Here is a 15,157-nt window from a genome sequence, read left to right as displayed (position 1 = left end):
ACCCCTTATGAAGTATGATTTCACCATCGAATGAGTGATATAAGCTCTCAATTTTTTCACATTAATATTTTTGTGATTTTTCAGGAATGATGAAAAAGGTGTTTTGTTTGCAAATAAGATAGCATAGTGGCTAAAGTTTGATTTGATTTGATGCATGGTATGCATATTTAATCAGACGTCCCTAAAGGGCTCCGATAGAAGCTCTAGTTTTTAAGTAAAAAATAGTAAATTAAGTAAAATTTGTTATAAAAATTTATAACATTTGCATACTAAAGAGTAAGATTTACAGATTAAAATGTAAATTTTACAGATTAAAGTGTGAAAAATGAAACATAAAAACCTACTAATGTGGAACTATTACATACAATGTAGATATACCATAGAGGCAGTTTACGCCTTTCTATACACATCTTCCAAAAACTATACGTATATCATTATAGATCATATATATTAGTCATTACCATTAGTAGATCTTATGGACGTAAATTACAATTTAAAAATATACCTCAAAATGTCCAGTAGGAAGGGCAGTTGTAAACCTTACGGTGTGTGGGTGGGGGTGTTGGTGTTTGTATGTATGTGTGTGTATATGTACGTGCGTGTGTGTGAGCGTTCGAGCGTGGGTGCGTACATGTGTTTGAACAGCTTTAACATCTTTATCCGACTAAATGATTATAAACCAGACTTTATACAATGTCGGGCTCCATAATCATAATATTTCTGATTTCTTGTAATGATACTGAATGACGAAACAATACACGAAAAACCATATGAACTATTTTATTACAAATCATAATAAATACACGACAATTGATTTGCAAGGTACATGATAAATGCTTATTTACATATTCATATCAAATATGATACAAAAAGTGGTATTGAGTATGGGAATTCTGGTCTATCACAAAAGGTAGAGAAGAAACCTTGAACATTAAAGCACGATTTCACATAAAGATATACTGAAGTAATCACTGGGTATCATTGATACTTGCTTCTATCATCCATTTCAAAGGTGAACATGGAGCCCTGGGTGATAAAAGAAAAAACATAGGCATTCATATAAATTAATGGGACACTTTGAATAAATTCTCTGGATTTGTTTACATGAACATTCCGAATTTCCCTTTGTCATTTTTCTTTAGACGTCTGAGTTCCTTTTCGTTTTCTACTTTCTCCGCGGAGTACATGATGTCTGTTCTGAGTACGTACTTCCTGCCGGAAAGCACAGCGGAGTCCTCGTGTAAGATGTCGTGTTGGTAAATCAGAACGGAGCCTAGACATGCAAAATAGAGAAAACGTAAGAAACGTGCAGAAAAGTCCAAGAACTCTAACGAGAAAGCAATCATAGAGTCCATATTACTAGTAGGTATTGTTATTGTATTGTTAACTTGATTGATTACCTGTTTTGGGTTCAACTTCAATTCTCTCAGATTCCTCAAGATCTAAGAATGTTGTGTCCCCTCCAACAAATTCCTGTAATGAAATGAATACATTTAATCAACCTTTTGACATTTATTATACAACTTGTTTATTTCTCTATTTCAAAACTATTAAATTAAAATATTATTAATATGGAGTAAGCTTACTTCATTCAGATAAATCTGCACGCTGAGAAAGCTTTTTTCTCCATTTTCCCGGCGGTAACTCGCGTCAAAATGAGGCTTAAAGTATTCCCCCGAGTCATATCGTTGTACCCTAAGTCTGTAGAAATGGGATATCAGAATTAGAAGAAATAGCAAAGTCTTATCTCTATGCCGTAAGCGAAATTAGAGATATGATTATAAAAGTTTAGCTAATTTTACTTCTTACCTTTCGTTAAGGCCGACGATCTTATGATTTCGCCATAGGTCGGGAATGTATGGCGTCAGTCTTTTCTGAATTTTCTCCATTTCTTCCACAGAATCAAAAAAGTTCTGATAATTGTTTCTTGTATCGGTCTGTTTAATCACTCTGCAATAGGAAACCTTTCATTTTGAGCATGTTAAAATAAACACTTGAGATTGTACCTTTAAGAAACGGTTCTCATACTACATGTGTATTAGGGGGGATGTGCGTGCACTTACTTTCCATCTGCAGTATGGATCATGGCTGGACTGAAGCCTCTCGTTTCGGATTCTTTTATCATGTCTAAACACTCCTGGAAACGAAATTCAAACCGTATTAAATATAAAATCCCAAAGACTTTATAGATTATCATTATGAATTATCAATCATATAGGCTACCTTGCGATGAAAAGTTGAATGCTAATGCTACTTTCAAAATTTCAAAGAATAGGACACATGTGCGCATAGACTTACCTTTTTTGTGAAGACGTTGTGGAGAACGAATACCAGCTTGCTTTCCCAGCATCTCTGTAGCTCAATTTCCTGTCTCTGTATCACATTCCGGGATTCCATAGCTTCACTTGTTTTCTGAGATTTAGTCTTTCCTCCGTACCGGATTTTTTTCAGAGTCGAGCTGACAAATTTGGCTACCGAAATAGGTCCTTCTGGCATTGTAGATTCCTTGGGTTTGTTTCTTGTGTATTTCTACTGTATTTAGATGAGAAGAAGTGATGCTTGGACATATGTTTCTCTCCTTTATATATCATTTCACCTGTGTATCGTCATAATTACTTGGAGGACAACCTTGAGGTTAATTAACAACAATGACAGTAAACTATCGAATGAAAGGCCTCTGAAAAGTGTAGGGGACCTTTTGGGGGGCCTCTGACACATAAGCTGGCATTGTTCTTTTTACCTAATTACTTTCCGTATTGTGATTATTAGCATAAACATATATCTTGTTAAGAGGGCAGTCATATTTAATCAACTGTAAACAACTAGTTAGCATCGTTAGAGATCTTTTTCACCTGAGTGGAGCGAGGTGAGAACACAGGTAGAACACCTTGTTAATTAAGCAATCATCATCGTCATACATTCAGTGTACTCATACGTGGAAATGTATAAGTTTTTGGCCACTAGCAAACCAACTAGCATTCAATGCAGAGAATATCTCTCATTTGTGAATCAATTACTACATTATATCAAAAGAATAATCATGACCAATTTTATGTCATCTTCCTTGAGTTCAATAATGGAATCATTTCGTGACGAGTAGATTTGAGTCATAGTATACATGAGAAATTTATCAAAAACACAAAATATACTTTAAAAATGCGCTCCATCAGTAACCAAAGGACATTTCATGATAAATCTCCTGATGGTTTTCTGAGAAACGATATGCGGCAATAATTATTGTTTTGATTTTGTAGGGTTAATTCAGGAACAATTCTGCTCATTACTTTTTCTATCTCACTTACATATGTCCAGAGCAATCTGTCGATGGGAAATACACCTTACGGTCTGTTTTGTACTTCATGGTATGCATGGTTTGTGATTCTTGATTTTTTTTTTCACGTAAATAACTTAACAATTCATGTCATAGTAAAACATTTGCACCGTCAATAATGTCTTTCAAAACAACTTTATAGATCAACTTCGAACTAACATTACGTGATCGTGACAATACACATTGCAACTGAATCATTGTTCCCATCGCAGAAACAGTAGATTAATCATGAAAAACTCTTTTATTTCCGTAAATATGTTTATGGAAAATTATCAAAAGTGCATTACCTCGGAGGAAAATAGAAAAATAGATCATCGACCCAGCCCGTTGATCCCTTCTCATAGCTCTAAATGCATGCTAAATTGTATTCAAAATGGCCTATTTGTAAAGATATTCCCAAAGCTGTATGCAATTTTGTCCTTTCTTCCGGGTAAACCCATTGCTGAATATTATCTGTGGTGTACATTGATAGATTAAAATGACTATACAACCCTACAAGATGCATGTGTTTATAATTTCGAATAAAGATCACGTGTTTAAAAACATTATTTTCTTTAGTTGTTCTTTAGAGAACTTCACTTTCTTTATTACTAGAATATAATGTCAGCGTACGAAAAGTATGTCGATTGTAATAGCTTGCTATAGATCTTCGCGATTGTAATCCAGTAACATAGAATATATTTTCAGAAAATACGATATATCTTTTGATGCAATATCTTAATACATTTACATTTCCAATGTGTTTGCCTTTGATATTTTTTCAGACTGTAATGATAATCATTTCCTCATGAATTGCAGTTGTGATCAATGTGTGTAGGAATCTTCATAAATGTACGCCTATTCAAAAGATCGGAAATTCTGACAGAAATATAGAATGTATGCGTAAATATGAAAAATAAATTAATCCTTTTGAAAATACATGACGGTATGAAACAGCTCATATACTCATGTATTTACAAAAATGTGTTTCTTAACTAAGAAAAAAATATACTTAACATAATAATTACACTGCATTTATACATCTGTTGGTTTTTTTTGGGGGGGTTGGGGGTGTGTGATCCCACCTTTGGTGTGTCCAGGGATCCATGTTTGCCCAACTATCTATTTTGTATTGCTTGTAGGAGTTATGAGATTGATCAGTGTTCGTTATCTTCACCTTTCATTCAAATGAATCAACTTTGATGTTTAATATATGCCTGCTATGGAAACTTCGATCTATGATTTCCTTTAGCAACCATGTGTTGGTGAAAATTGTGCTTTGAATATCTACCTAGGTCACCAATCTGATGATTTATGGACAATTTCATTAAAATCTCCAGTGTGGTATATTTCGCATGATTTTTAGATAGTCTTCAAAAATCCAAGAGAACGTTATTGAAGATATTGAAACTGAACCATGATGGAAATGATTAAATAAGTCTTTTTGCTTTTTTAATGCAGAAAATTAAATCTGAAAGTGAAAAAAGCGACCTCCGGTTGAATTTTACGAAAATTATGTAAACTTTCTCGGCAACGAATTCTATACCTCCATAAATAACGTTTCAGCCATTGTTTCTAGAGATTTTAATGAAAAACTTACAACAAGGGATTGAAAAATGTATGAATTTTAATATGCTAGTGGTGATTTTTATGTACTGTAAAGCTGACTTAGCCATTTAGTAGCGATAAGAATACTTTATTTTACTTATATCTCTTTAATACTCTCGTCCTCTCCTATTTTAAAAGGTTCTCCTAAGGGAGGAAATAAAGTATGAATGAAAACGAACATGATAATAGAATATTTCTAGGAGTCAGCATATAACAGACGGTGTGAAGTCGGTTTAATGAAAGGAAACCGCAATACTGCGGGAGAAGATCAAAGTCGACATAGTTAGAAATCGCCTGTTTATCATGTTGTAAGCATGAATTTGAATAATCAAAAGAGCTGTGGACTGATTGGCTGGTATCTTACTACAGTCAGGTAGTGGTTAAGCTGTCCGGGTAATGGGGTTGACAGTGGTGACTGCTTGAGTTCCATACGCTTTGACAAAACCAACCAATGTAGTATATACATTTCATTTGTAGTCTAGGTTTTTGATACAAAATAAATATAGATGTATATTGTCGTTAAGATAGACTAAAAGTTCAAACTTCAACATAGAGCTTGTAACAAAATGAAAAACTACAAAAGTACACAAATGTAAACACACTCACGTGAGATATTTTTATAATCATTTATTTCAGCAAATATTTACCTTGCAGACCAGATTGTATGACAAATTAAGTATGGAAAAATGCAATGTATTGTAAACAGAAAAACATTTATCAATATTGAAATTATGTTGACCTTTACAAAGACAACACCGATTGTTGAGTCTATTCGTACTTAAAAATGACTAGCTGAATATTTCATCAATTAATAATGATATTGAACTTTAGAACTCTTCAGTATACAATCATATATTCATATACATGTACATGTGCATATTGAAAGTGGGTGAAACCCCAATTCACGTGTTTTAAAGTTCTAGAACATAGGAAATAGAATTGTAACACGTAAATAGAAGAATAGGGTGCCTGTATGACACGTTATGTGCAATTATAAAACTAAATTATCATTTATGTATGTAAATATACATGTATGTATTGCATTTTATCTATAAGGCTTTCCCTTTTATTCGTTGATTGACTTGTTTTCAATATGGAGATTTCTTATTGCAAACTCAGAATATTATGACAAAATGCCTATGATGCCTCTATGTACTTTTGTTAAATAATATTTCAGGAAAAAATGAAGAGCATTAAATTCTATAGGCACATTTTTAAGGTTGCATAAATTGAAGAGGGACTGGCATAATTAATATTTGATAGAATGCGTAAAATATAGATTGTGCTTAGGTTTATGGGTCTATCAAGATTTGCTATACATGTACAATTTAAGTGGAATTTGTTTTAATGTTAAAACCTCATTATCAATCCAAGGCAATAAATTAAAACAGCTCTGTTGGTTTCCATATAAATCATACATGTAACTGAAAATATGATAAAATTTCAAAGATTGTCATTTATTTCAAATGACAAAAACTGTAAATTATAAATAAAAAGCAGAGAAGAAATTAGTCAGGAGGCATTCCAGCATCGAGGGGAGTTTGTTGACATATGAACTGTTTATTGGCTAGAAGTTCAAGATATTGAAGTATTACATCATAGCGGTCTCCCATCCACAATATTGTAACAAAACACAAATGCGATATTGCGAAGTTTGCTCAACTCTCTATTCTGTATTGCTTATAGAAGTTATGAGATTGGTTACTATTCGTTATTTTCGCCCTTCATAAAATACATAACAATTCTTATTGAAACAAAAGTGGTACAGAAAAAGTACGTGTTATCATATCTACCGTGTTCCTATGAAAGAGAGTGGTACACCTTTCTTGTCAATTGTGTATAAATGTTCTTGGTGAAGATCATTTTTATCTTGATGAAAAATAAAGAAGGACTGTACAATAAATATCACAACATTTAAAAAGTGGGTCTTCTGTAGCATTGAGGGCAGGAATATTCGATACGAAATAATTGTGGTTTTTAACTACAACAGACGTCAGAGAAACATCAATGTTTCTTCACGAGAAATCACGTCTGTTTAACGGTCTATTTGCACTGAACGGTATGTACACCTAGTTTGACTGTTGTCTGTGGTATATGAAGAATGTAAAGTGATTGATCATCTAATCGATATATGAACAAAGGTACATGTACTCAGTACATTATTGTTAACAAATGTATCGTATTGTGTTTCATTACACTAAAGAAGCTCTTTAGGATTCGTAGTGCAAATGAACTTACTCTGTGATATAGCCTTCATGTGTGTGTGTGTGTGTGTGTGTGTGTGTGTGTGTGTGTGTGTGTGTGTGTGTGTGTTTTAATTACCAAATATTAACGTTTTATCAATAAGTGTTCATTTCAAATTTTCAAGAAAGCCAGGCAAATGTTGCTATCATCAGCTGGGTTTGCTCTGCTCCTTTCCTTTACTGTTTCGTTAGCTTCGAAGAAAGAGTCATGCTTTTGTTGTTTATCCCGTTAATCAACCTCAATAAACAATTGGGTTTCAGTGAAAATGCACCTCCGATTATAATTTTTTTCTTTACCTGCAAGAGACGAGATAATACGTTCCTCGGTAAATTTAACGCAGACCAAATCGTACCAGATTTGCATAATATTTTTGTCATTATGTCCCAACGCAAAAACTGTTGCTTGTTCAGACTGATTTAAAATTCGTGATTTCTTTTTAACAGAAGACGACCGATATTGCAGTTTAATTTGTGTGTATATGGTGACGTATATTTTAAAACCTCGTGTTCGACAATCAAACATTTACGTCAACATCACATATAAAACGATATATCGTCAATACTCACAAATTTTATCATGTGTGTACTTTCTTGGGTTTCTTCTAGAGTTGATGATTTTTAGTAGCTTGAGCTTTTAAAAAAAACAAAGTGACTGTTTCCTTGTAAGATTTTATTTATTGCTGTCGTACTTGAGATGAAATATGAAATAGTACAACTGAATAAAATGACGTACTAACCATTAATCAATCATTCCGTTAACTTTCTTTCTCAAGCTTACGCTAACATATAATTCATTGATAACAAATATCCATTTAGAGTTTTCTAGAGCATGAATTTTAATGAAACATTTATTGTAAAACGTGAAAATAAACTCGCGAACATTTTGAAAATGATCATTTGGGAGAATGCCATTTCTGCAAACATTAATGTACGGTGTTAGTGCATCGTCGGATACCACTGATTTTCACTACGGATAACTCCGTTTACCTAATCAAGATATAATTCTCACGGCGGGTGTAACCGGTCGACAGAGGATGCTTATTCATCCTAGGCACCTGATCCCACCTTTGGTATATCCAGGGATCCGTATTTGCCCAACTCTCTATTTTGTATTGCTTATAGGAGTTATGAGATTGATCACTATTCGTTATCTTCACCTTTCTTATCCACGGCTTATCACGTCTTTTATTCGTGATAAATGAAAGACGAGATCAATCATGGGTATCTGACAATGATTTCTGTGAAAGTTTCATAAATTCTGAACAACAGGCCATCAACTGCTGATTGAAGTAGACTGGTGGTGTTAGACTCAACGATTTGGGGGCATGTGCAACTGTAATATTCAAAGTGACTTGCATACATAAATTACAGATATATACTACGCTGTACGTGCGCGCATTGATGATGTTTTCCCTATGATACCTGCATCAAAAAAAGAATTATAAGATTCATTTTCTGAGAACTTTTACTCAGCATATCATTTACGTAAATAACCTACTGAACAGAAAATATAATTTGCATCTAAATAAAGAATAGTGCATCGGACACGAATTGAACGTAAACCCCTTGTTCAGAGGACAACCTGCATGACTAAACCACTGCTTCTCTACACGAATGGTACAATGTTACCACGTAGAAAATGAAAATAATTAATGGTAAAATATTGATGCATATCATAATGCATTTGTTGTATAATACATATACATGTATATACAATACTGCAGTGTGTTTAATGCGGATAATCGTAAATTGTCTGATTTTCAATAAAAATCGTCAGAAACAAATGTCATATAAAGATTGATTGATTAATTGATTGTATCTTGTTTAACGTCCCGCTTGAGAATATTTCACTCATATGAAGACGTCATCATTGCCGGTGAAGGACTGCAAAATTTAGATCTATACTCGGCACTTACGGCCTTTGAGCAGGAAGGGATTTTTATCGTGCCACACCTGCTGTGACTCGTGGTCTCGGTTTTTTGCGTATCCCCACGGGGCAAATATACAAAGATACACATATACACAGTTCAGAATTCTTTATATGATAACCCCGTGGGGATCCTGGTTAGAATAGGTCCTCAGCACCCCTTGCTTGTCGCAAGAGGCGACTAAATGGGGCGGTCCTTCGGATGAGACCACAAAAACCGAGGTCCCTTATCGCAGCAGGTGTGGCACGATATGATGTCCATAGGCGCCGAGCATAGACCTAAATTAAGCAACCCTTCACCGGTAATGGTGATGCCTCCATATGAGTGAAAGATTCTCGAGAGTAACGTTAAACAATATACAATCAATAATATATTTTATTCCAGAAAAGCCCCGTCCAGACAAAGACCAATGGTGAAAGACGCTTTTATATTTTGACTGAATCCCTTCGGAACAGCCTCCAAAACTTGCATTAGTCAAACGTTTTAAAATATCAATACTTATCCGTTCAGACTTGTCTTTAAATAGTGGTTATATTTAGATTTACTGTGTGTTTAATAGTTTTAGCTCACCTGAGCTGAAAGCTCGAGCGACCTTTTCTGAACATATTTTATCCAGCGTCCATCCGTCCGTAAATTTTCAACAAACTCGACATCTCCAAATCCACTGGGCCAATTTCAACCAAAATTGCCATCATTAGGTGAAGGGGATTTAACGTTGTTCAAATGAAGGGTCATACCATTTGAAAAGGGAGATAATTGTGAGATCATACAAATATAGTGGCATCTTTCAAAAATCTTCTCAAGAACCACTGCAACATAAAAGAGAAATCTATGAAAGTTTTCACATGAGTGGAGATTCAAAGTAGTCTGTTCCCCGTCCCTACCACTCATTGGTCACCCATATTGGGGACCCCAATACGATTGACCACACTGATTGTTACAACGGATAACTCCATTTACCTGATCAGGATATGGGGTTCACGGCGGGTGTGACCGGTCGACAGGGGATGTTTACTCCTCCTAGGCACCTGATCCCACCTCTAGTGTGTCCACTGTCCAGGGGTCCGTTTTTGCCCAAATATCTATTTTGTATTGCTTGTAGGAGTTAAGAGATTGATCACTGTTTGTTATCTTCTCCTTCCATCAATGAGTAGCAGGGTGGGGGACCAGACTAGTATTTTCAAAACTGAAATTCATTTCTTAGATATGCCCTGTTCCCGATTACTGTGACATATATGTTATATCTGCACTGTCGTAAAGCATGACTTTCTTCCATATTACGTGTAAATGTATAATCATTGTCCAGTTCACGAAATATCTGGATTCATTTAAACTATATGTATTACCCGTCCACCAAGTGCCCACGGGAAAGGATTTAATACAGAAACGGCTCTTCTTAACGTGGCTTTGGATATATTTTGGAAAATGGAAGAACAGCAGGTGACAGCTTTAGTCACTTTAGATTTAGATTACAGGGGATGCTTACTCCTCCTGGGCGCCTGATCCCGCGTCTGGTGTGTCCGGGGGTCCGTGTTTGCCCAACTATCTATTTTGTATTGCTTGTAGGAGTTATGAGATTGATCACTGTTCGTTATCTTCACCTTGCATTTGTCATCAGCTTTCGATACCGTGGGCCATGGCATACTAGGAGAGGTTCTGCATACCACATTTGGGGTGTCAAATTCGGCACTTAAATGGTTCCAAACGTATCTTTCCTCACGGATGGCGGAAGTCCATATCAACGCGTCAAAACCACAACGTCTACATCCAGATTTCTCAGCACTGCAAGGCAGTACATGTGGCCCAGTTTTGTATACCGTTTATGCAAGTACGCTTCCAAACTTCATCAAAGGAACCGGTGTCTCACTATTTGGGTATGCTGACGACCATTTTGGGCATGATAGTGTGAATCCCAAAAACATAACAGACTAATCACGTGTGATACAATGTCTGGAGGCAGTTCTAGTGGATGTCAATTACTGGACGAACCTAAAGAGACTCAAACTTAATCTAAGTCAAACTGAATTTGTTCTGTTTGGAAGCCAGCAGATGTTCTCTTTGTCTAGCACATCAATATACGTAGTTTGAGAAAATGTACTAAGATCAACTTGCATAAAATACCTTGGATGCTACCTGGATGAACATCTAAATTTTAAAAGGTTTGTAAGGGTAAATGCAGGACCATTTCAAATTAAACAAATTCGGAAATACCTAACTGTAGATTCGTGCAGACAGTTAATATGCAATCTGTGGTGGCCAGTCATCCGGAGTATGCTAATGGTGTGCTATACGGCCTACCAAATTGTACTATTAAAAGATTGCAACTGCTTCAAAATCGTGCTGCAAAAGTTGTGCTCAAATAGAAGTCTACCGACAGTTCTAGAGAAGCCCTAATTGTTTTTCATTTCATTTATTCGCTCAAACCATTCACAATGGTACATGAGATACATAACTTTGATTTGGTAATTATATAAACAATATTCCCAAGGGTATGAATATATAAATAATACATGCATGCATATGTTCATTGGCACAAAATATAGATGTGGGGGGCGTAATGCATACAAAGAGATTCGGACATTTAATAAATATACATGTTAGTTAGGACAGCAGACAAACTCCTGAATTTTAGAAATAAATATACATAGTTTTGTTCACGTTCTAAAGTTTGATGTTGTCATTAATTATCTAAATTTCAGTGTATATGGTACTTGACAATATCAAGAAACCAAAAGTGAATACTCAAATGGAAATCTACCGACAGTTCTAGAGAAGCCCTAAATATTTTGCATTGGTTAAGAGTTTCTTTTCAAACCAACTTTAAAATCGCTTGTATTGTTTTTACGTGTCGCAATAATAGTCCTTCATATCTCAGAGAAATGTTGAGCATGAGAAGATCAGCATACAACAGCCGAAACACTCAATGTCCCTGTCGTTAAATGCAAAACGTTCGCCTCAAGGTCATTCGCCATATCAGGACCTACTGTATGGAATGGACTGCCGCAAAATAAACTTATAATAAGTTAATACGGCCATTTCAAACGCCGTCTTAAGGAGGTGTGCTACACCAGAGAAATTTGATGTGGATGAAAAGTGGAGGTTATGTGCAACAATATTATGAAATTGATAACTTTCAAAACTTTGTTTAGTCAAAACATTCAGTTTTAGTAGAAAGCAATCTGGAAAAAAAATGAAAACCCCTGCTGAACTCGAACCCGCAATCTACAGTTCAGTAGTCGATGTGCTAACCTACTGAGCTACTCACCTAGGCAATAGTGTTTTAAACGAAAAGACAAATATTGCTGATGTTTATATTTTCATTCATGTTTTAAAAGGAAGTCAGCCATTATGACGATGTAGAGTACCCCCTTTGAAATGTTAATTTCGCTCTTATCTCAGTTATTTTTAACGTGTTTTACTTAATTTACAGCGCCTTTGGTTACAGTTTAGTATAAGATTGCGCGCTTTATAAATGTTAATAATAATAAAATAATAATATCCTCTCCAACGCACGATGAAGGAATTATCGATATCCGTATTTCTCCGACATGTGCTCAAGCGTGAAATGTAGTCTACTGGTCTAATAAATTGTTTTAAAATTGATCGCATCAATGAACATATCATTTATCAGCAAGAAGAACAACAAGTTTCATTGACATCAATAGAAAGAGAGATTGTTTATTAATTCTTCTTTAAGTTCAATAGATTACGTTCATTGATGTTTTGCATTAAATTCTAATACAAGTACATCCATGTAAATTACCAATTGTCAAGTCCGTAATATTACAATTGCATCATTTCCAATAAAAAATTATCAGCGGGAATAACAGATTTGTGACCTATTTTGTATGTCGATGGTATAGTTCGTTGTGTTTTTCTGTATCTGTGTAAAGTCAGAGAGGTGTTTGAAATAAATGGTATAGAAACTTTTGAAATAAACTTTGTCTCAAATGCATCATAACCACCTCCAGTTTAAACTAGCTCATTCTTCACAAGACAGGTGGTTAACAATTCACTTTAACAACTCACTGTAATCGTTATGTTTAGTCGTTCTACATATTTTTAATGGTTAAATTGAATGGGGTATTTTGCATCACTTAGTACATAACTCCAAGCAGAGATGTTGATTTATTATGCAATTCACATCAGACTGTTTCGTATAATTCAGGTTAGTTTGAAAAAATATCAGTATAATACAACAAGACACACAGCAAGACCCATACAGACGGCAATGCTAGAAAAGTTTTAAGTGCAATGTTATGCATTTACCAAACAATATTACCTATTCTATGTAAATATTCGTTTTATTTTATCCCATACCTTGGAGAGATTATAAGGTTTATATACTCTTCAAAATAAAAATCTTAGAAATGAAACAACTACACGTGTGTATGAAATTACACATCAGTATTAAATACTGAGAATTATGTTACGCTGCGTGACTGAATATACAATTCAGAAATCGTAATGGCTTGAAAATAAAAATTTATAATGTTAATTATGAAAAGGTGAAGATAACGAACAATGATCAATCTCATAACTCCTATAAGGAATACAATTTTAGGAGTTGGACAAACATCAACCCCTGTATATGCCGGAGGTGGGCTCAGGTGCCTAAGATGAGTAAACATCCCATGCCGATCGGTCACATCCGCCGTAAGCCCACTATCTTGGCCAAATAAACGGAGCAATACATAGTCAAAACCAGTGTGCCAAGAACAGCCTAACAATTGGTATGAAAAACATCAGACAGCATTTGACCCAATGACATTGGTTTTATTAGCAACCTAGATCGTTATAACGCCCATAATGAACATATTGTCATATAGTCATTAACATACTTATTATATCTATATCCCATAATTATATCTATTGCCCAACACTTGTATTCCTTATAGGAGTTATGAGATTGATCACTGTTCGTTATCTTCACCTTTCATACCCATTTGCATACACCTTTCATGAAAATGTAAATCACAAAAAGGGTAAATAGATTTGTTTCACTTCGTACCAAACGATGGGGTTCAAGAGTATTCATGCATCTGTATTTTTTTTTTTAAAAAAAGAGGAAAAAAGATTGAAAACCTGAATGTATATGTAATACATATACCTGTACAGAATACAATACAAGTTTATGAATTTGGAAACAGACATTCGAATTTTTGGATTTTCACTATTCATTAACCATATAAATTTGTCCAAGTCTTGTAGACAACTGAAATTAGAACATTCTTCATTTATTACCATCAACAGTTCTAGTCTTTCAAAACCAAACTTATCACAACACAATAGAAAATGCATTTCATCACCCACAGCATCAGAATTACAATGTGAGCATATTCTAAGATGTGCAAGTATATTTCTGTATCTACCAGTTTCAGTGATTCTGAGCCTGCTGAAGCTTCTGTAACCATCATTTTTAATAATTGACAAATAATTCTTTCTTTGAAAGGAACGTATGTTCTAAGTTTAGAATTTAAATGTTTTAGCTGTCTAGTATCAATGGGTCAAGTACAATGATCTGAGAGCAATATGTACTTGTTTCTTAAACGTGTTCGTAGATTCAATCTTTGTTTTTGTAGAATTAATATTTGGAAATATGTAAGAATGGCAATTATAGAGCTAAACCAGGAAGGAATGTTATTGTCATGAAGTTCCTCAGATGTTGTGTATGCATTGAATATTATGTTGTTAAAAGGTTCTATGTTTTCTAACCGGTACCACTAATTCAGCATATTGCTTACAAAGTTGTAGGATAGAGGAAATCTACCAAGCTCTGAATAACTCCAAACGTTGATGCTTTGTCATGAACCCCTAAAACTTGTCTACAAAGCTTGATATGCAAGTTTTCACATTTTAAGTTTTTCAGAATATTGATTACAATTTTATCTTTTCTAAACTTTGATGAGAATGGGTTAATAAATCCCAAATTTCCACTCCCATATAGGACAGGAGTAATTGTGTGGTCAAAAATATGAATAGCAATTTAGTTCCAGGATTGTGAAATAAAAAGTCTTTGTTCAACTTAAATTAAGCTTTATATTTCAGAGGATTTTTTCTAAAAATAA

At 34.5% G+C, this 15,157-nt stretch overlaps 1 protein-coding gene across 1 annotated transcript; it reads right to left on the bottom strand.

Annotated features, from left to right (window-relative positions):
- Positions 1-764: 764 nt before the first annotated feature.
- Positions 765-2,557, bottom strand: LOC125683915 (uncharacterized). The gene is made up of 6 exons (XM_048925456.2): positions 2,299-2,557; positions 2,064-2,137; positions 1,810-1,950; positions 1,587-1,701; positions 1,401-1,473; positions 765-1,273 (listed from the first exon to the last, which is right to left on the bottom strand). Exons 1-6 carry the CDS (start codon positions 2,494-2,496, stop codon positions 1,101-1,103), a joined length of 774 nt encoding a protein of 257 aa, XP_048781413.2. The 5' UTR covers positions 2,497-2,557; the 3' UTR covers positions 765-1,100.
- Positions 2,558-15,157: the final 12,600 nt, after the last annotated feature.

The sequence above is a fragment of the Ostrea edulis genome, chromosome 6 (genome assembly GCF_947568905.1).
Source record: "Ostrea edulis chromosome 6, xbOstEdul1.1, whole genome shotgun sequence".
Taxonomy (NCBI): Eukaryota; Metazoa; Mollusca; class Bivalvia; order Ostreida; family Ostreidae; genus Ostrea; species Ostrea edulis.
The sequence above is the reverse complement of the archived record's forward strand: the minus strand, read 5'-3'. Positions and strand labels throughout refer to the sequence as shown.